Genomic DNA, 23157 nt, shown 5'->3' with positions numbered 1-23157 from the left:
GAACACAACTTTACAAGCAACCTGTGAACCTATGGGATGCCACATCTTCATTGTTATTATTCATAGTGTTATTAATTATAAATATTAGCACAACATTCAAACAAGCTTTGGCCTTGGCATTAAGAGCTGACCGCAGAGACATTTGCAAGAGTAAAGAAATCCCCATTATTCTACAAAAAAAAACCAAAAACCAAAAAAAAAACAATAAAAAAACAAAAACAAAGGCCAGGCCTTAAAGATAGAGAGAGATACGTAACATCACTGGGTGGGTCGGGCTGGATCGGGTTGGGATCGGGTACAGGGTTTAGGGATTCAGGCCGTACATTCAGGGAGGCAATGTTAATCTTTGGTATTACGATGGGATTCTACAGCTAAAAGTGCCCATCAGAAAAAAGTCTTCAGTTTCACACAGACATACAGAGCATTGTTAAATAAATACTTACAGTATATAGATAGCATAAATAAATAACCAAATAAATAGAAAGAGGAAAGAAAAAAGGGAAAACAATAAATACACAAATGCAGTAATAAATACGTTGATCAGATCAGCAATTGCATTTGAAACGTTCTTGGTTTGATTTAACTATTGGCTATAAGGAGGCATGTTAAAGCCGTTCCTTTGTGGACCAAAAAATGACCTTGTACGTCAGCAGGGCTGAAACAAACTGCCCCGCACTTCCAATGTGTTTCTATAAATAGAGCGATGTGCTTGAAATCTGTACAAAAAGGGCTGAAAGAATCACATTCCTCCATTTTTCTAGACATCTGTAAAAAAAAGATTTCATAATGGAGCAGAGGTGTGTACAGTTGTTTGGAAATGAGTGGAAAAAATACTACAATGTCACTATACATTGTGTCAGGTTTACCTCTTCCCCGCGGAGCCTTTGTGTTCAAAGGCTGTCTTTCATTTTTTCTTCTTTTTTTGTTTTTTTTTGGCTTGATTTTTGAGTCAAAAAAAATGGCTGTGGAGCTTTCATTTGGAAGCTCAGTGAGAGTCTTAAAGCTTAGACGTTTGCACCAACGAGTCTGTTTTCTGCGTCCTTCTTGTGTTTATTGATTCTGTCCTGGCGTACGGCGAGATGCACTGCGGTCCCCCCTCCTCCCCCCCCCGCCTTGAAAACTCTGATTCATTCGAGGCGGGAGCGTCTTCGCATGAGTACAGGAAAGGCTCCTGTTGGATGGTGAATGATTGACAGCTGGGAGTCACGGACGCCACAGAACCCTCCGGATAATTCCAAACTTGGAACAACGCCACACAGACCTGGGAACCATCACCATGGAAACACATGCTAAGAAAGGGAAATCAGGTTCTTCAGAAAAAAAAAATGGTTAAGTTAAAAAACAAAAACAAAACAAAAAAAAAGCCTCTTCTTCCTCTTTCACCTTGATTCTTGAGGAAAAAACAGGACCATAAGAACATTGGGGGAAGGATTAACGTCTTTGGATGATGGTGAACAGTTCTGATTAAGAAGTTACACGATGGAGCTCTCCAGGTGTGAGCAAACGGCACCTCTTGATTCTTCACATTTGGAGAGATGACTATAGATCTGAAGGTACACCAAAATATGCTTCCTCCTGATTTGTAATACCCTCATTATCTCTAATCTACATAATCAAAATAATGCAATGAGATGGTGTCTATGTAAGGGTGTGACTCTTCTATGAGTCAAATCATCTTTGCACCCTTGACTATACAAAGCAGGACCTCGCATCCTGCGGTCATATCACTCTGGGTATCGCCCCCCTTCCATTTCAAGGGAGTGATCGACTTTGGTTTGGGAAAATGCTTCATCTTCATAATATCATCTATAATAGCTGGCTCCGTCGCTCCTTCTGATAACGAGGAGGACATTTATTACGGCTGATCTCTGCCTAGACCAGTCTATGTGCCCCCTTGCTCCCTCAGGCGCCCTCCCCACCGCACCTCCTCGGCGGTCCGTCATCACGCCGTGCTGCAGGACACTGCGGAGGAGGAGACGCTGGAGCCCGAGGAACCCGTGGAGGAGGGACGGCCCTCGTCCGCCCACTTGTTGAGGTTGCGTCGGCGGGCGTTCATGAAGAAGTTGCTGACGGTGGAGAGCTCCAGGCCCAGCTGCTGGGAGATGGTGACCTGCAGCTCTTTGGTCGGGCGGTGGTTCTCCCTGAAGATGGCCATGAGCGTGCGCCGCTGCAGGTCCGTGAACACCAGCCTGGTGCGCTTTGGGCCCTGGTTGCGCTCCAGCTTGCTCTGCTCCTGCTCCTTCCGCTTGCAAGCTGCAGGCAGATGGATAAAAGATAAATAAAAAAAATAAATAAAAAAAAGGGGGAAGGAGAAACAGGTTAGCTAACAGACTGGCTGGCTAACTAGGACAAATGGATTAAGCCGAGGGAAAGTGGATTTGTTGAAAGAAAACAGATTAGCTAAGCAACTTTGATTAGTTAAAAGAGATGAATCAGCAACTTGCTTCATTGTGCAGTAAAGGAATCAAGATGTTCAGCCTATCACATCTTATTGCCAGTGAGCTGCTGTAAGGCTGCAGGGATAAAACAGATCCAGATAAAACTACATCCAGGCCAAAGCTCGAAAGTTTTTCCTTCATGGTTTTCATTATGCTCTTCACCCCCCCCCCCCCCCCCCTTTTGAAAAACAGTCTAAGGATCTACATGGATCTGGCTTAAAGACAAAGTGCAAAAATCTGCTGTCGTCATCTTTTGACAATGGTCTTCCAAAAAACAATCAAAGACACGAACAGATGTGCAGTCGACTTCTCATTTCACAAAAGCACCACTGAACCAAAGAGTAATCATTTTCAGCCCAAATCTCTCTCCCGTCTTCTTGTTCTGATATAATGTAATCACTGCAACAGTTACGTCTATCTAATCTATTACAGCACTTATGGATTCTGGCTTTTACTGCTCCACGTACATTCAGAGGCTCAAGAGAAAATAAGTCAAAGTGCAAAGTGAAAGACAGACACCAGAATCATCTAAAGATTCATTCACTTACACATAAGAGAAAAGTTAGAATTTGATTTCTTGTAAGTGCATTAAAAAAAGAACTGATAGCATCAGTTGCCCCATATTAGACACACTTTGTCTTCTTTAATATATTTCTGTATCTGTTTTTTATCTTGTAGTCCACAGAGGATAAAAACATGATTCCATTATCTCATTATTTCTTGCTGTATTAGCTCCATGTCAAAGTTGGCCATGTTCAAACTTTTTAAGTGGTAATAGAGGTGATGAAGTCTTGTGGTAATTTGCTTTTTTAATGCCACTCCTTCTTACAACCACAAAAATCAAAACTCAGGGTCTGGGTTAAACAGCACTGCAGCTGCAGCAGCCAGCCAGCCCAATTAGATCGTCTATATTTCCTCACAAAGTCTGAAATTTAAAAAGAAGAAGAAAATAATAATAATAATAATAATAATAACCCAGCGAATGAAAAAAAAAGAAAAAAAAAGAGAGCCAGTTTTGTTGAGTGAGTAAGAAAAACTGGCTGATGTGTGTGGGCTGAGCTCAGATCCATTTTGAGAATCAGACGAGCATTTTGAATTCAGGCTGCATGTTCCTCTGCATATCTATCGCTGAACCTTTCACCCCGAACACGCTGTAATTCTGTATTTACAGGAAACACAACACCAACCTCTGCCTTTGTGTACCGAGCCAACTTCCCCTCCCTCCCCCCTCCTCTCTCTCTCTCTCTCTCACTCTCTCTCTCTTTCTCTGCCCATCTCCTTCCACTTCCTCCTCTTCCCTTTCCCTTAGTGGACACTTCAACATCATTAGTTTCTCATAAAAGTCATTTACATGTGGCGGCAGTGAGTGAGTAATAATCACTTTAGGAGGAACTAATTTATTTTCTATTAACGGCGGGTTACGTCAGGGGTGAGTGAAACAAGCGGAGTCGGCATTGCCCAGGGTGTTTAGAAGCCTTAAGTGGACTAAAACATATTTGGGGAGGGGTTGGGGAGTCATGCAATTACCTAAATGCACACTTTTAAGAGGTTTCAATCAGCACTGTGCGGCTGAGCGACTGTTTTGCTGATGGTATCAAATGTGTTTCTAAGTGTAAGCATTGGTGTATGGGTGCACAACATAACAGAACACACATAAACACACACACACAAACACACACACACACACAGTGATGAAGGCCTGGTGTCGACTGGTGCCGATAGCGGACTTTTATTAAATATTGAACTGCAAATTGAAAGCAGAAGTTATCTTTTCTTTTTTTTCTTTTTCTGTTCCTGGCTTAAATGTGCAATAATAATATTTTTATTTAGTTTGGAGCTGAATTCAGACTTATGATCCATCCATCGTCTTTAACATGCTGTTTCAGGAGAACAAAAACGTGTGTGTGTGTGTGTGGGGGGGGGGGGGGGGTAACACTGAGTCATTAGACATTTTTAGCATGAGAACAGCCTTCACTGTAACAACATCACAGGAAAGGGCCAGTTTTATGTCTTATTTTCTCACAATAAGTTAAGAAATGTGCCAAAACAGAAACTGTTTCCAAATCATATCCAATTCTTACAACAAATTTATAAAAATAAGTGCCAACTATTTGGAAACAAGACAGATCACAGCACTAGAATCAAGAAAAACGGCACTTTATTCTGAAAGATTCTTGAAGCAAGCTGCTTTCTGGTTGCTGCACTGGCAGACTTCTTCACTTGTGTCAGGAAAACAAGGTTTATGGAACTCTATTATTGACAAAAATGACTTGATTAGATGGAGATATCAGCTAGTAAAATCCCACATCTCAAAACACACCCGAAACACACAGAGAAACACAATCCAACTCACACACGCTACAAACATACATTGAATTAACCACAGATGCTGCCTTTTACTCTCAAGACAGCACTGACACGATCAATTGATTGGCTTACATCTTCCTATTGAGAAACATCTCACACAGCGAGGGGCTGCCGCTGATGTTTACTGTATGACCGGCTTCTTCACTCCCTCCACAACTCGCTGTGGCAAATTTTCTCTCATTAGCAGAGCGCTTGAGAAATAAGTGTGACCTCGCTGCCCGAGTGCCATCACAACAGCAGCACCAGAGCCGCAGCCTGCGTGTGTGTGTGTGTGTGTGTGTGTGTGTGTGTGTGTGGGTGTACGTGGCACCCGGGCTGGCCTGGCTTTGGCTGCTCTAACGTCCAGCTGAGTTTCTGAAACTTAAAGTAAACGTGGACGTGAAATCCCCGCGTACATTCTCCCTTAAAATCATTATCTGAAGGAAATGTTTTGACTCGGGGATGCACTCTTGTCAACCCGAGATTACAGGAGCCTGTTAGCGTTTAGGCATCCAGAGCTCGTTTGCATTTCTGAGAGTTATCGAACGACGTCTCATTAAAATCTGAACAGGCCGAGATGTCAGCGGCATGTCAATATCACTACAAGTGAAATTATTATTTTCTTTTTTTTTTACACTCCAAATGCTACATTTTTCACAGGCGTTACACCATCCCCTCCATCAATATTTCTGGGTTGGGGGTTGGGAGGTGGGCTGCAGCTATAGAAGGTATATACAGTGGTGCACTCTCAGCTCATGTAGTAATGAAAGGAATGACATGATAGTGCTGGCTAGCTCGCTTGTAGCGTGGATTTATGGCTTGTTGGAGGAGTCGGGGTGTCCTGCAGGTCTCCTCCTCCTCCTCCTCCTGCTCGCCTCCATCCCGTCCCCGGCTCTCTCTCTCCCTTACTGACGATCATAACGCCGACCATTAAGTAAATGCTTCCTTATGCTGTAATCATGTGTAAAAGGCTCACAATTACCATGCTATAAATCCCCGGTGCTGGGGCTACTCCTGGAGACATAAATATTCCCCTATAGGCTTCTTATGATCGTGGGAACAGCCCCTAATCATGATGTACGCCCCTGTCTCGTGTTGCTGAAACGTGATCGAAAGCCCTTTCCCTACCCCCCGGCGTCCCAACCTACCCCCCCCCCCTCCCCCCACTTACCCCCCTCCACCATCACGCCAAGCAGAGCCCCCCTCACCCACCACCCCTCCCTCCCTGCCCCCCCCCTTCCCAGCCCCAGCCCACCCCCTGCTGATTTCTTGGGCCAGGGGCTGATAGAAATTATTGATTAAATCTGTGCAGCTCAGACTACTCGACCCACAGAGGCTGGTTAACCCCTTCAGCGCCGGAGTGGGGGGAGCTGCAAGAGCCAGATAAAAAAAAAAACAAAAAGCAAATAAAAAACAAAAAAAAACAACAAAACAATAAACAAAAAACAAAACAAAAACGACAACCCTGTTTGTTTGGTGCGGCTAAGGCCACGTCGGCCTGTTTACCAATTCCTGATATGTAAATGGAATCCGCTTTGACCTTTGAGCCTCGCTGGCCGAATGTGAACTGTATGCAGCGAGAGGTGGACAGGGCTTTGTGGCTTTCATTACTGTGGGGGTGGTGCAGGCACTGGAGCCGACACGTAAACCGCATTGACCTTTCTTATTCATTTAGACCTTTAGTCAAGGGCTTCGGCCATCATCTTTAAAGTTATAGTCTCTGATCCCTACACCCCCCCCCTCGACTTTAAGTGTCGGAGCATGGCTGTATCGTCTTTATCCTGCCTTCTTCTCCACCTAAATCCTGATTGCCTCCTCCACAGCCTGAGGTTGGGCTGGAGATGCATCTCATATACAGTGCGGTAATCCATAGAGCATACACACACACACTTACACACACACACACACACACACACAGAAAAAAAAAAACGATACTGCGGATAAATCCAAGAGATCACCTCCTCCGTGTTTAGCAAAAATGTCTCTGCAGAAAGACAATTATTTGAAAAAGACAAAATGGCAGCAACTACGCTCCATAATGACAGAGCGTCCACAGCTCTGCAGCCCTCCATATATAAGAGACGTAGTTATGGAAATAACATGGCGCTGCTGCTGGTTGACACCGAAGGGCCTTCTATGTATTTAAGCGAGTGTTGCATTAAAGAGGATCATCTTAAAACTTGAGGCGTGAAGCAGAGAGCACTTGAGCTATCTTCAGACTGGGGAGCACAGGGCACAGCACATTCTAATTCCAGTCTCGATTCGCCGATGCGGCCGAGGTGTGTGTGGGCAAGGCGTGCTGCTCTTTCCCATGGAAATCAATAGAGGCTTGTAATTAAACAAAAGGGGGTTGGCCAGGGGGGAAGGAAAAAAAAAAAAAACAACAACCCCCTTTGGAAAGTAGGTTATGTAGAAAAGTGCCGAGATGTCCAAATTGTGGCTCTGCCAAGAACTAAATATGCAATTTCAGAGTGTGTGGGAGCAGAGAGAGAGAGAGAGAGAGAGAGAGAGAGAGAGAGAGAGAGAGAGAGAGAGAGAGAGAGCATTGTCAAACATTAGCACAGTTCTCTGTGTAGGGACTTTAATTTTTTATGAGTCTGATTGATCGGCTGCTCGGACTCGGAGCACTGACTCGTTAAAATAATGTTTGTGTTTGTAAAGATGAAGAAACAAGGATGCTGCAAATAAAGAGGGAATGATCGGTGATTAGGAATCTGCTTGAAGGAACAAAGGGCTGTTTTATCATGAGGAAGATTAGTTTTTTTTTTTTTGTGGGACAGGAAGAGGCGTTTTGCATACAAAGTCTCAAAATCACAGAGTTGGATTCATCACACGACGTTTCTGTGGAAACTACAGAAACGAACCCAGAGATAACCCATCTTTCAGATAAGAGGTTTGCGTGTGATTGGTGTAACGTTTTGCTAAATGGAGGATGTACACATGTGCTCTCGGAGCCAAACAATCAAAGATCAATAATTGTGAAGGGATTGCAAGAGTGCACAATCATTACCTATGAACCCTATTGTGTTGCTGGGCTTAATCAGTGGAGCTGCTGACAGAGAGCGAAAAGCAGTGATCAACTGGACAGGCTCACACACACGTACTGCTCACAGACCCCCGCAGTGAGCAGACCACTTGCAGATACACACACACACACACACACACACACACACACACACACACACACACACACACACACACTGGTATATGCTCATCTCATATTACTGTGTTCACTTGGATCTCTTTCTGTGCGTCGTGTATCAGATGGGCCCTCAGTCCCTGTGGAGGTACAACACTGTAACACGGCACTGTACAGCGTGCTGTCGTCTCTTCAACTCACATCCCCAAAGAATATTAAATGTCAAGCAGCAGATTACAATGTGCCTTTCAAAAAAAAAGAAAAAAAAAAAATATTTTTTAAAAAAAAAAAAAAAAAAAAAAAAAAAAATTTTTTTCCCCCATGAAATCTGTATGAATACTACCAGGCCTGCAACTCATGATTTTTTTTAAAATTTTATATTGATTCATTTCTTCATTGTCTTTACAAATAATTCTAAAAGTTAAGTTCATAAAATCTGTAATTTTACAAAAACTAAATAAAAAAAATTTACATTGATATCGTAGAAAAAGCAGCAAATTCTCACACGCTCACAAGCTTGAACCTGCCACTTCTGCTTGATAAGTGAATTTTATTAACTGAGAATCAAAATAGTTGTGAATTAATTATCTGACGGTCAACTAATCAATTCATCTCTGACAACTACATGCACCTCCAGTTAAGAAAACAAGCCCCCCCCCCCCGATATGAAGAATCTCATAAACCTACAAGGTGCTGCCTCGGAGCAGAACAACATTTGTATTTAGCCTCGCTGTAATTGCCTCGGTGACGACGTTGATAAAAGACGTCTGGCAGAAGCTCAAGTCTAATTTGCATCAGCTACCTTTGCCAACTCAACTTCAGCCGCGCGCTGAGCAGATATAAATCACTGCTCGAATTAATCAATTGCTCCAGAATGGCATATCTGCGCAAATTATTTTGTGGGCTCAAAAGCGATTAAATTGCCAAACCGCTGCTCGAGCTGATCTTCATGGTTCATTTAAGAGGAGGGCAAATGTCTGTGGCTTTTTTTTTTATTGTAGCTACTGTACAAATCAATAGGAGCTGTTTGGGAGCAAAGTAAACAAAGGAACGGCACATATGGCCCTTTCTTGCTCAAACTGTCCTCAATGTGCTGATGAGTTGCTATTATCCAGGCTGTTGAGACAATGGCTGAAAGCAGTGCTACCATCACAGTGGTGTGAAGAAGGGAAACATGAGTATGATGCTTTTGCTTTTCCTCATGTCTCAACCTGAGCTGCATACTGATTGCTGGAGAGAAGAATTTTTTTTTGGAAGACATAGAGAAGGAAGGTGTTTGGGGAAAACAGGGGAATAGTGTGTGTGTGTTTTTGTTGTAGTGGTTTCTGTGTGAGCGTGTGTGTGTGTGTGTGTGTGAGAGAGGTAGATAGAGAGCAAAGCCAGATCTTACCCTCCAGCCGGAGCGAGGCCATTCTTTGAAACTCGGGCTCCTGGAGCCAGCGGGACATCCTCTTAAAGGTCTCGCGGCCGGACTTGAGCTTGCCCCAGGGCTTGGGGTTCCTCAGGAGGTCAGACAGCGTGCCCTGTGACCTACACAGAACCCTCTCGGCGAAGATGGCCTGGGGGATGCTGTACCTCTTCAGCTCAGTGATGATCCTCTGGGCCACATCCCTGGTATTGATCTCCTCCCCGGTGCTGCCTCCGCCCTGCAAGCCCGGCAGCATGCCCTCGCCGGGCGAGGACGAGGCGGACGACGTTGAGTGCAGGTGCTCACCCATCTTGGAGGCCTGCTGGCTCGGGTGATGGTGGGGCTGGTAGTGCTGGCTGTAGATGTGAGGGTGGTGGCCCGCGGCATGCTGGTGAGCCTCCATTTTATTCAACTGATGCCCCACTGACACCTCGCCTCCTCCTAGGCCCGGTGGCGACATCTCGCGGCCAAAATCCGATGTCCGGCAGAACAAGCTCCCCCCATGGACGTCGTAGCCACCATGGAGCATCTGGCCACCGTTGCCATTGGGACTGTTACCCAGGCTGCCATAGCCGTGCATGGAGGAGCCCAGGCCTGAACCTGTGGAGGGGGGCGACAGGCTTTGGGACATGGCGAGGTCCTTGCCATAGGGGTTGTAGAAGTTGGTGCTGAGGCCTCGGTCCTCGCGCATGAGGGTGAAGCTGCCAATGACGTTGCTGACAGGCAGGCAGGGGTGGTGGTGATGGTGGTGGTGGTGGAACTTGTCGTCAAAGGGCTGCAGTGGGGTCAGGGTGGTGTAGGTGCTGCCAGAGCTGGACGGGGAGTCGCCGCTGTAGCCCAGCGCCGACATGGAGTGGTCGAAGCCCGGTGGACGAGGTTCCGGCTCCAGAGACATGGAGGAGCCCCCGAGGGAAGGCCTGGGGAAAGCAGCTGAGAGGTCCCGGGAGTGCAGCATGGCCCTGCCGTCCTGGCTGTGAGCCAGATCTGAGTGACTGTGGAGGGACATCTCCCCTAGACTCCCATCCATCTTCAGTTTCAGCAAATAAATGCGTATCTCTCGCCCCTGTTGTGTTGTTGCTCTTCTCTTGTTGTTGTTGCTCAGCAGCCGGGCTAACAGTCTGGAAGGTCTCTTGTTACACCAGACTATGGATTTATTGATTTGTGAATTAATTGATTTCCGGGCTTATGGGATGTCTAATTAATTATCTGATAACGTTAAGTACTGTCTTCAAACTCCCTCAAACTCCCAGGAAACGAGGTCGCAACAGCATCGGGAGCTTTTACTGTGATTTTTTTTATTTTTTTATTCTCGCTCCTGCATCAGCACTCTGCTCTCTTCGGTGCTCAGCTGTGTTCCTCGGCAGAAGCCTCGCTTTTGTGCCTGCGTGAGACAAGACAGGCGCTGTTACTACTCGCTGTATTCAAACTTTCATCGCATCAGAGAAGGAAAACAGACGAATAACGTTCGTCTCATCAGTATTAGACACTCGTGTTTCCAAAACAGTGACAATAATAGAAGCATATGAGTCATTTCTTTTACCTCAGACATCCCGCGGAACGCACGAGAGAAAACACCGATATCGATGTTTTGATCACTTCAACCAAATCTCATCTTTGGAATCACATTTCTTTTCTTCTTATGCAAAGTTATAAACGCAAGGGGAGCAGCGCGCATGCGAAGCGCTGCACATTACCGGTGCGTTTGCATATTTACATCACATGTAATGAATCTGAACGATGCGTTAACTAAAAAAAAAAAAAAAAAAAAAAAAAAAAAAAAAAAAAAATGATGGCGATTCAAAGACAAGATCACCGACGTGTGAAGGTTTACAGAGCTCCAGAAAAATCCTACCTTTAACATCCACTTCTCAGAGCGCGTCCGCGGCTGTTGTCCCTCCTGTGCATCTCTCCCGATTGTGTCGCCGAAGCAGCCCTGCAGATTCACACAATTGGTCCGCTGCGCCCCGGGGTGCTACATTCACCAAAACCAGAGTGCAAAAACCATCTGCGGTTACAGCACGAAACCTCTCTCGCTGCTTTCGTTCCCCCTTTTTTCCCGGTCTTTGTTTTCCCACTCTAAAAAATCTCCAGGTCTAGCCTCGGTTTTTTTTTTCCTTCTTCTTCTTTCTTTGCTCTACACTAGCAAGCTCTCCTCTTTTTCTTTCATTATCTCGTGAGATTTTCCTCCTCCTCCTCCTCTTCCCTCTGCCTGCCACTTCATCGATCTCACCACCAACTCTTTCTCATTCTCCTCCTCCTCCTCCTCCTCCCCCTTTGCTCACATTGACTCTCTGCTTTCAGTGCGTCACGGCCTTAAAAATCTGACAGATGTGCGATGAAATTCCTACTCCAATTAACCCTTTCTCTCCGGGGGTGGGGCTGGGGGGCTGGAGGGTAGGGGGTGGACTGGGAGGGGGGAGGTGTGTAGGTGGAGATGCTCCCTTTCTCATAACCCCACAGGTTAAGCCTTCTTTAGCTGATTGCATGCACAACTTATGAATTATGTGCACACATCCAGGTCATTGTGCTGCGCTGGGCCGTTTATTGTATCTGATCAATGGGTTTTCACACAGACTGCAGCTAATGTCGTTTCTGCTCTTCTTTATGACACATGACGCTTCTGCTGCTATTGTCACGGGGATGAAATTATCTATAACATGGAGACTGAATGGGAATTTCATTTTTTTTCTGTTATGACTTTTATTTTTTGGCAAATTTTAATAATATCTTTTACTCTTATTACCTGTCTAATTTTTTATATCAGTGCAGGGGTGGCTGAGATTATTAAAAAAACGAATTAAGGGTGAATATGCTATTATGTGAATCGCCTCACTAACTTATCGACTACAGAAAAAAAAATCCATTTACACTCTGCTGTGCGCCATCTTCACACCAGGCCACATCCTGGATTTTTATTCTTCCTATTCAGCACCAAATAATCCAGAAGCAGTTTGTATTCCTTTAATTTTCTGACTCCTCTTGTTGGTTTAAGATAAATGTAAATCCCACTTTCCAGGAGTAAATGCTGTCAAGTGACGCTCGTGTTTAGCCGGCTCTTAATCAGCACTCAGCGCGCGGCTCCATTCACTCACACCGCCGCCAACACTTGAGTCTGGAAAGTCCCTCAACAAGATCAATGCGACCCTTTTTTTTTCAGAAGACCCTCGACCTGCTGCTGCAGACACACTGCAGGCCAGGGCCTGCTGGGGGCGCGTGCGTGTGTGCCCGTGTGCACGCGCAAGAGTAGAGATTTGTGTAAATTTAACGTGCAGTGTGCACAGGCATCAATTTGTGTCTAATTTAAGTGAGACGAGCGCGCGTAACTGTGCGTGCACGAAGGCCTGTACTGTTGCATGCGCGTTCACATGAGACCAGTGTACATTATGTGTGTCGGCGCATACTGTGTGTGTATAAGAGGCATAAATATACATCTAGTCTGCATGGTAAGGCCCGTGCGTGCGTGTTTGCGCGCGCCCCGGCCTCAGAGAGAAACACAGAGAGAGACAGAAGCAGAGAGGCAGAGCGCATACTAATCATATCTGTCTGTCAGTTTAATTTTCAGAGATGAGCAGTTCTGGCGTTTGGAAACAGCGGAGCGGTGCGCGGTGTGGGACCGCCGGCTTCCCGGAGCAGATGCTGCCCTATCGATCCGCCCTGCGCGCAGCCTAGCACGGAGGGATGCGTGTATGTGGATGGCGAGTAGCTGGAGGTAAAAAAAAAATGGTCAACGGCTACAGAGCGAAAATAAAAGGAGGTCGGGGTGAAAGTTCACCTTCTGTGGCTTGAAAACCCGAGAAGGCTCGGCTGACATCCGAGCTGCAAGGCCCCCCAACTTTTTACACTGCGGGGCCTGGAGGGGAAGCTGACACCCGGCGGGATGTTCAGGGGTTTGGGTTTGTCAACACCAGTCTCAAACACTAAATGTTGGAGTAATCTTTCAGTCCTGCGTAATGAGCAGTTACGATGAAAAATATATTTACATTACATCCACTGGACTGATGCGTTCAAGCTTCCAGTAGCAGCTCAAGACAATTTCCATTTTAAGGATTTAGCTGATGCTCTCTCATCCAGAGTCACTCTCCTCACTGAGAGCAGCAGCAGCAGCAGCAGCAGCAGGATCAGCAACATTACAGCCAAAACATTTACATTTCAGCCATTTAGCTGATGCTCTCAGAGGGACTTACAGTGAGAGTAACAGCAGCAGCCTCAACCCCCTATTACCAATACAGGCAATAAATATACCGAGCAATACTCATATTTTAGCCATTTAGCTGGAGCTCTTATCCAAAGTGACTTCAGGTTCGGTGGGTGTAGAATAAGCTTTTAATCTGAAGCCAATATCGAGCGTGTTCAGATTTTAACCATTTAGCTGATGCGCTCATCCTGAGGGACGTGTATGGCTGCATCAAATCCTGCATCGCCAATATTACAACAAGCCAATAGCGAGGAGGTCAAGGGTCAGAGGGCATCGCTGTGACCTTAAAATGACCATGCATGTGCTGCAAAATAAACAGAATAAGCCAAAGCAGAGGCGGGAAATGCATTTGCTGGTGTTGATATTGGAAAAAAAAGGAAGGGAGATAATTGGTTTTCCAGCCTGGAAAGGAAGAGTGACACGTCAAGATTCATAAATTCATATTTTAAAAGAGGAAAATAAAAATAATAAAAATAAGCAGAGGCGTGGTGTTTTCTGCAGCCATGGACGTGCAGTGCATGCTGGCCCAGAGGCCTGCAAACATCCTGCTGCTGCAGAGGCGAAAAAATACAGTGCAACATTATTCATCCTGCATTTACACTCGCCCCCCAAATCTGCTGTTTAATCACCGGGTAAACGTGATCACTTGTTGGTAAATGATAATGGATGGAGCGCACACGCGGGGTTGCAGCTCTGAATGAGATATTGACTCCTTGTTTGCAGCAGCGAAGAAGAAGAAAAAAAAATGTAAATGGCGGTTTTAATGCAGCGTCCATCAGAGGGAGAAGAATCTAATCTGAAGGATTAAAGAGCAAAAGCTGCTTCCTGTGATTTCTGATGACCTCATTTATGATTTTTCGCCAAATCCAGATGTGAAGACTCTTTCAGACATCAATGCTTTTATTTTTTTTAATTGTGCAAAATGTAATAATGTGATAGTAAATAATAAAACTGATGATGATGATGATGATGACGCTTCAGGGTTTTGATTCTGAGTCCGAATTGGTCGTTTTGTTTTCATCTAATCTGTATATGTCATGTATTATTTAATCACATAACACACACACACACACACACACACACACACACACACACACACACACACACACACACACACACACACACACACACACACACACACACACACAACGTAAATGACTGCTAAACATCTGAAACTAAAACCATGCATGTCCACTTTTCCCCTTCTGCTTTTGCAGTGTGTGTGTGTGTGTAGATGGTAGAGTAGTAACTACACACACACACACACACACACACGCACACACACACATACAGTACCGGACAGCACATAATACATACAAAACACAAGTTAATTTCCCAAGTTATTTATTGTCATATAGCCTATATAATACATAGGTATAATAATACACATAATACAGTATGTTGTATTTGGAGAATCAGTGTTTTCATCTCTTATTTTGAAAAGCAAACAAAAGTTGGCGCTGCAGTGGAAAAGGTCACAATATAAAATTTCATCTTATTCAACATTTTGTGACAAAAATTAACTTAAAACATAAAACACACCAAGTTCAGCAGGAATGTATCTTAGAAATATGAAAAATATGATTATAAAAATAAATATTAGCTAAATGCTTCAGGTGTGAATCTTCTATTCTCAAGTTCTAAAGTAAGTTCAAAAGGAAAAGATGAATTAACTTTTTCAAATGAATGTTTCCATCAGTGTTGGTTGTTGTTTTTATTTCATCATGATAATCAATAACCTTTGTTACATTACTTTAACTTCTTATCAATGTTACTGCCGTTACCTTGGACACTTCCTATGTTGCTTATAGCCTCTATATGTTCTGTAAGCACGTAGCTACATACGTCCTGAGCATAACAGATCTGCCGTTTTTGAACGTCGCCTATATAGAAATTCGTTTCAGCCAAATTACTGACTAATTTCTTTTAAATAAGTGAAGTATGTCATATTTTCTTTACAAAGAGCACAGACTAATGACGTGTTTTTAATTTCCTCAAGTAATTAGTGCGCAAAAACGAACGCACGTCTCTCCTTCATTTGCTGATACCAACATATAAACTGTGATTTCTGCTCAATAGAACCAATGAAACGGTCTGTCCCTCCACCTGCCACTAATTCTTTTATTATCTCAGATTCAACTTTATTTGCCAGTAAAAGTCAGAATGTGCGAACTGTTGCTCGCTGAAGTTTTTAGTTATTTATATTTAATACAGCTGACTTCACGGCTCGAGCAGCGCCTTCGTATTTAGTATGTGAAAGTTTATTTGTTAGAATAAATTTATTTGTTATAAAATAAATTTGACAGTGACGAGTTAAAGATGTTTAATTATTAATTTGTGAATCTTCAGGTCGAAGGTCGAAGAAGTTAAACTCAACAAATATAAACTGAACTTTAAACATTATCAAACTTCTATGTTGTTAATAATATCTTTAGAATACATATATAATAATTTAACAGCTGCTATCATAATCACATTTTCTACTTTTATTAATTTTATTTTATAGCTTGGTATGAAACAAAGTGATTAAAGTGGCTCAGCTCATTCTAAACGTTATAAACAGGCGAACACACTTATTTACTCACACATGTAACCATTGTCTGCTTTTACAAATAATATTTCTAAAATGCATTAAATGCTTGTCTAAAATTTAAAGAGACACTACAATGACGATAAAAAGTAAAATAAAAAAATATATGTCGATTTTTTTAATATAAAAGAAACTTAAACTCGCATTTTATTATGAAAATAAAGCAGCTTATTAACATTTAAACATTAAACTGAATTGAAATGAAAACTTCCACAGTGTGATATAATGACCCTGTGTTACTGTGACACTGCTCTGTTTCTCTCTTCCTTTTTCCTGTTGTCAACTCCCCCCCTTTTTTTTCTTTTTTATTTCTCTCCCATCCCTCACCAATCGATGAAATCAATTATTACAACGAGACCTGGCGTTGCACAGATCACAATGTGAATAATCAATAACTGAATTAATTTGACCGGATTAGATGTGAAGAAGAAGAAGAAAAAAAGAATAACATAATACTGGCACTAATAATGGTAGAAATTAGCACTGATGAAAAAAAAATATTATTATTACTATATTGACTCAAATTTAATATCAGATAACATGAGTGACTGTGCAGCATAAATACTAATGATTATGAGGTGAAAAAGCCTCTTTCATCACACTGATCTGATCTGTTATGCAACATAAAAATTATAATGATTAACATGATTCACATTGATCTTTCCTTGGCTCTTTTTCATCAACCCTTTTAAAAAGAGGGGCTTGACATAAACACACATAACCTGCAGGCAAATGTCTGTCCATGCAGGCCTATACAGTTTATCTGCATTAGCAGCATGTGGCCTGCTGCTCACACACACCCTCACACACACACACACACACACACACACCTTTCCACCTGAGGATGAGCACGCAGCAGAATAATTACACCTCCTTTTTACTCCACGTTTTGTGTGCACACACAAAATAAATAAGGAGACGCATCATTTATATCATAATATCTGAATTATTCCACAAATCACTTATAGTTGATTATATATTTAACAATATATTTATACATTAGAGTAAAATTCAAAGATGCTTTCACCTAAAAAAAAGTAAAAATAAATAGATGCAATAAAATAAAACACTCGGGAGAGCCCATTTGCCTCCATCAGGTCGAAAATGTAAAATACTGTAGCTGCTGCTGCTGCTGCTGGAAAAAAACTTTGAGCAAGTGAATGAATGATAATCACGTTATTTTCCTCTATTATTTGCAGGTTTAGTTTGCAGTAATGATCGTGTACGCCATGATGTGGAACTTTGACTTCGCAGCGTGAATAATGTTATTATCGATCATAACTGCTTTAATGCAAATTCTGCTCGTTTAATTCACCGGATTCGCCTCCTGTGCAGATGAAGCCAATAATCTGCGCCACAGAAGCAAAATACAAAGAACTGGTTTCACCTGCAAAACATTACACCTTATTCTAAATATTCGGATGACTGTTTTAGATTGTTTTTTAACTTCCATGCTTTGTTATACAAGTTTTCTTTAGAATAAATTTAATCCAATTCTCTAAAATGTTGCTGCGGGGATTTTTTTTTTTTCCCAAAAAATAAAAGCCTATATTTTATAAAGTTCTGCAATTAGAGTTGTTGGGATGAGTGTGTGTGTTTGTATGTGTGTGTGTGTCTGTGTGTTTGTGTGTGTGTGCGCGCGCACCCGTCAGCAAGTATCGATCCATGAATTTTAATCAGCCTCCTATTTGCCCTACAACTATTTTTCATATAAAATGTAAATATGTGCCTGTGTAATTGGCTCCGCATTCTTTATGCAAATGAAATTATCTGGTGGCCCAGGCCGCTTGGGGAGGGAAGGGAAAGTGTTTAATTTATGCAAAATGGAGCTCAAGGGGGTGCAAAGGTCGATAAGTTGCAACTTGTCTGAGTTTATTTCTTTTCTTTTCTCTCACTTTTGTTTGTTTGTTTGTTTTCTTAGCCCTGAGTCGGAGCTCACTAGAAGTTTTTTTTAAAAGTTTAACAATTAGTGGACTCCATCATTAGTCATACAGCAGCAGGAGGAGTTGGCATGCTTTGCTACAGGGGAAGTTTTTCTTAAGCGGATTTAAATGTGAAAATCCAGCTGTCACTTCCTCACTGCAACATTTCCTGTCTGTTGAACCAGCAGGAATTCTCCTCAGCTCATATTTAGGTTGTTTTGTTTTGTTTTATTTTGCATTTGAATTTTTGAATATAATTTTTTTAATTTTAACATTAGTTTTTGACATTGCCAATGATTTATTAACTCAAAATAGTCAAATGATTTATTATAATTAATCTATTTTAAATTTCTTCTGGGAGTTCAATGAGCTGCTACATGACGACCATGAATATAATTTGCATCATTAACAGTTTCTAATATAGAAAATTGGTTTAAAGTCACTTTACCAGGTCATTTTTGAAAGATTATTCATTTCAAATTAAAAGAAAAAAAGTATAAGTAAGCAAGCAAATAGCGACATTAAAAAAATGTTTTGTTGTTTTCTTCCTGTTTTCTAATTTAAGACTGTAAAAACAAGAGCAGGGTGAGACATCTCTTAGCCAATTTTAGCTCACATGAAATACACACATCACACATGTTTTTTAAAATAGAAACATATGCATGAGAAGCCCCTACACTGCACACATGTCAGGGCCTGTAGTGTTGTCACTACAGGTTGCACGCTCCTCCACAACCACATTAAACACAGCAGGAGCCACTAGCTGCAAAACAAACAACACAGCAAACTGTACAAGCTGCCTGTAACAGTTTCTTGCTCCAATCAGACGCCATATACATTCAGCATATGTCAGTTTCTGTTCTGATCCTGCTGCGTGGTGAAATACTCCAACACCTCCTCCCCCTCCTCCTCCTCCAATAAAACATGCAGACACACCCACTCAAACGCTTCCAAACAAACATACAAATAAACAAGTCTGCGTCTACCTGCATCCTTTGCCTCTCTCCCTCTCTCCCTCTCTCCCTCCCTCCCTCCCTCCCTTCCCCTCCTTCCATCTTGCCCTCAACACCTTCCGGTCCCTCTCGGAATAAAAAAAAAAAAAAAGCCTTTCTCGGAAAACCTTGGCGTGCATCTTAAGAATTCCCTTGCCACACGCTGTTTAACATGGTCACCCACTGATAAAAATACCACTTAAAAAGCATCTGCATATCGATCAGTCAATCACAGACACATACACACTGAGCTATTTTCTGCTGCCATAATGCATGCTTTAGCCTCGGCCTGCCAGCCTTAAGTGTAGGTGCAGGTGTGCGTGTGTGTGTGTGTTTGTGTTTGTGTGTGTGAGAGAGAGATCTGGTGTGGGTGTAAATGTGTGTGTCTCACAGCGCAAAAGTGTGTGTCAGTCTCTCCAGCCAGTTAGCCAATGTAACTCGGGGGAATCAAAGGCAGCAGGGTTGCTTTTTCCTTCCTTGGTTTTCCAGTCAGGTCGCCCCCACCCCTCCTCCTTTGCATCCCCCCCTCCTCCTCCTCCTCATCATCCTCCTCCTCTTCCTCATCCTCCTCCTCCTCTTCTTCTCTTTGCATCCGCTCCTCGCTTCCCTCTCTCCTCCTCTTCCCAGTTATTCCCTGATTTTCCTTCCCCACTCGGCTGTTAAATCCACTCTGCATCCTTTTCTCTTCCACGGCCGCGGCTGCTGCTTCCTCTCCGTCCGTCCGTCCGAGGCAAGGCGAGGAGTGTGTGTGTGTGTGCAGCCTTGTCCGCCTCTCTTTCACTCCCTCTCCCTCTCTCTCTCTCTCTCTCTCTCCCTTCTCTCTTTAATCAGCATGTTAATAAGAAAGGTAACTAATCAATACATTCAATGGCCTGGCTTGGCGATTGATACCATCTCCATCCACCTCCCCCTCGCTCTCCACTGCTAAACACACACACACACAGGGACACACACACACAAATACACAGCTAGAGGACTGTCTTGGGTGCAGCGGCCCTTCGCTGTAATTTAGTCGAGTCACTTTATTTAGAAAGCTCATTTAAAAACAACAAGTTCACCAGAGCGCTGCACGGTTTTCGTCACTTTTCAAGGCGACGATAAAAATTGTCGATGTAAGAACAAGCGACACAGATAATACACAGTTTGTGTGAGATTGTGACGCAAGTCCAAATGCCAAGGAATAAAAATGGCCTTTGAGGCAGGACTTTAAAGTTTCATCTGCGGGGATACTCCTGCCATTTAGAGGGAGGCCTTTCCCCAGACCAGGTGTCACAACGGCAAAGGCTTGATTCCCTTTGCATTTCCCTTTGCGGTGAGACGGTTGGTCACTCAAAACCTTACAAAGACCTTGTTCACAAGACAAGGACCTCTTGTGGTCATGCTAATTATGGCTATTGTGTCCAAGAGGTAAATATGGAAGCAGCACGGTGTTCTTATATTGCTGCAAAACCTTTGCTAGGAGGATTTTGGGTCGAATGGAAGGGTCAAAAAAGTGTGAGATTTTGACAATGAAGATCGCTCACACTCCATCAATGCTTGTTTCTTTAAACCACGGCCGGAGTCTGACAATGACTCTGATAATCCTGTCTTGCAGGTATGTGTGAGAAACTAAACTTTGTTGTTTACTTTGGACGACTCGTCGGTTTCAGCCGAGAATGCGAAGCAGCCACCAGCTTTAGGTCACTAAAGACTTCAGAGACCTAGAGGATTGGTTTTGGATTTGAGGGTTTGAAAGGTCAGAGATGTAAGAAGAGGCCATTTAGCCTTTAAAACAAAAAGTAAGATTTTAAAATCAATTCTATGCCTCGCTGGACGCCAATGAAGGCAGGCTGGCACAGACTGAATCAGTCTTTTTCACGGCAGCTGGGAGGAGGACGACCGACTGATATTGAAGGAACTGCAATAGTTTAGGTGACGAGACATGAAGGAGTGGGGTGACTTTCTCCAGATCGCAGGGGCCAGAGGAAAGGCTTGATTCTGGAAATTGTCCACAGCTGGATCGAAGTGTCAAATTGATTTGCTTCTCAAAGATGAGATCAGAATAAAAAATGACACCAAGATTTTTGGCAAAAGATTTAAACATACTCAGGTTTTTAGTTATTGTGATGGTCTTTTGTGAGATATGACCATTTCCCAGATGTCTGGGACATGACTCGGTTTATAGTTTTGCTCTTTTCCCTCTCCCTTCCTCTCCTCTTTCAGCTGCTGTTAAAGGTATGTGGATATTTGGCCAGGGAGGTCCATGCAGCCCTTTAGGGCAAGAGATAGTTTGGAATCACAAGGGAAGGGAATATTTAAGAGCTGAATACTCGCACAGCTTAGGGCTGCAAACAGAGAAACATATCGCCTTGTACCAAAGCAAACATCCACTTCTATCTCCCTGTCTCGCTCTCCCCAATATTATTAATAGATAGGAGGGAGGAAAACACACAAGCGCACACACAGAGACACATAAGTCCTCCCTCCTCAGGATATGGAACTCCAACAGACATGAAAACGCTCAGGCTCCTTCTGAGGACGACATGAGAGGCATGGCACAGGATGAAGGGAAATCCTTCATACAGGAAGAACACAAGCAACAGCCAGAATGCAAGGTGGCCTTTCAGGGCTGACTGGATGGGTTTCTCCCCATGACCCTCAACCCGACACACACACACACACAACACACACCAACACACACACACAAACCTCACACCCCCTCCTGTGCTGCTTTTTTTTGCCTTCTGGTAACTTCTCTCTCAGTGCAGAGCTTACAGTGTGATGTAGATCCTTTTACATTTGTCTCCCAGTTTATATCCACCCCCCCCCTTCTTCTTTTCCTCCTCCTCCTCCTCCTCCTGCTTTTTCTTCTTCTCTTTTGCCCTCCGTATCATTTTTCACTCGCACAGTGCAGCAATCGATATGTAGAAAAGCGCTACGGTATCATGTATCATTGTGGAATATGTGATATAGATTATGGCCAGTTCATGTTTACAGTATTTTTCTTTTGTACTGTTCAGATCGCGGAAGGTTTGCGAGAAGTCACCGAACATTTATTCTGCTTTTAGATTGAAGGGTTTCACCAACTGCTCATTTAAAACAGTAAAAATTTATATTTTTTTTATGAGGAGAGGTCTTGTCATGAGTCATACTTTAATAAAATGCTATAAAATGTGAGCCTGTAATCAGTTTGGAATCCAGGGTGCCATTTTTATAAATGTGTAGATATCTCATTAATAGGAATAAAACACTGTACTACATACATTGCATTTAATTCTATGGTGTGAATGCATAACTGAACTCTTTCACTCCCTTCTATTGACCCTAAAAACTGAAGGCTGCATATTTACTTTGACAGAACTATGACAATAAATTTCCTCGACCTCCTCTGTGATTTATTAAATTGCACATTTCAGTAAATTGCTTTGGTCCCTGTAATGAGAACAGCGGTGTGTTTTTTTTTTACTGTGATTGTGAAAAGACAATATCCCCACATCTTCAAATTTAGGCAATACGTTTTGGACAATGACTATTTGAATAGCCCTTTGTTTGTCAAATCAATATTTTCATATATGGTCAACGGCTTCTTTGGAATCACTCGGGTGTCATAAATATTTTTCAGGGGAATCTATTTTTTGCAGAATATTCGACGACTGGAAACCTGAAACCTCACATGATTTCCATAAAACCGATGTAACAGCTGCTTTCCAATTTTATTCTCTGTAATGTCTGTCATAAACATACATATACAGCTACAGCGCGACACGCAGACTCGAACAAAGATGGTGGACAACTCTCGGTGATATTGTCTTTCTATATTCTTGCTTCGCCCGTTTTTCCCTGAGAGCTGAGGTCCAGTTTCATTGCATTATCTGCATGTCCGGAGCGTCCCAGAGGGGCCGCAGAATGACCAGTGGCCCCACTGACCCTCAGAGCTGCTGTCACCCTTCATCACCCTGCTCTCCATCTTGGATGGTGTGGTCACCTAGCAACCGGGGCCAGGGTTCGCCGCTCATGGACCAGAGGCTATTGGGAAATCAATCGATACGCCTCGGCCCAACCTAGCGAGCTGCCTGCCTGGCTGGCTGGCTGGCTGGCTAGCTGACTCCCCCTCCCCTCCCCTCCCCATCCCTCCCCCTCCTTACCCC

At 43.3% G+C, this 23157-nt stretch overlaps 1 protein-coding gene across 1 annotated transcript; it reads right to left on the bottom strand.

Annotated features, from left to right (window-relative positions):
- Nucleotides 1-1942: 1942 nt before the first annotated feature.
- LOC111222454 (hepatocyte nuclear factor 6-like) lies at nt 1943-10358 on the bottom strand. Its single transcript, XM_022746187.1, has 2 exons — nt 9314-10358; nt 1943-2253 (listed from the first exon to the last, which is right to left on the bottom strand). The coding sequence occupies exons 1-2, from the start codon at nt 10356-10358 to the stop codon at nt 1943-1945; spliced, it is 1356 nt and encodes a 451-aa protein (XP_022601908.1).
- Between the last annotated feature and the right edge of the window lie 12799 nt (nt 10359-23157).

The sequence above is a fragment of the Seriola dumerili genome, unplaced genomic scaffold, assembly GCF_002260705.1.
Source record: "Seriola dumerili isolate Sdu_G_001 unplaced genomic scaffold, Sdu_1.0 BDQW01000092.1, whole genome shotgun sequence".
Classification (NCBI taxonomy): Eukaryota; Metazoa; Chordata; class Actinopteri; order Carangiformes; family Carangidae; genus Seriola; species Seriola dumerili.
The sequence above is the reverse complement of the archived record's forward strand: the minus strand, read 5'-3'. Positions and strand labels throughout refer to the sequence as shown.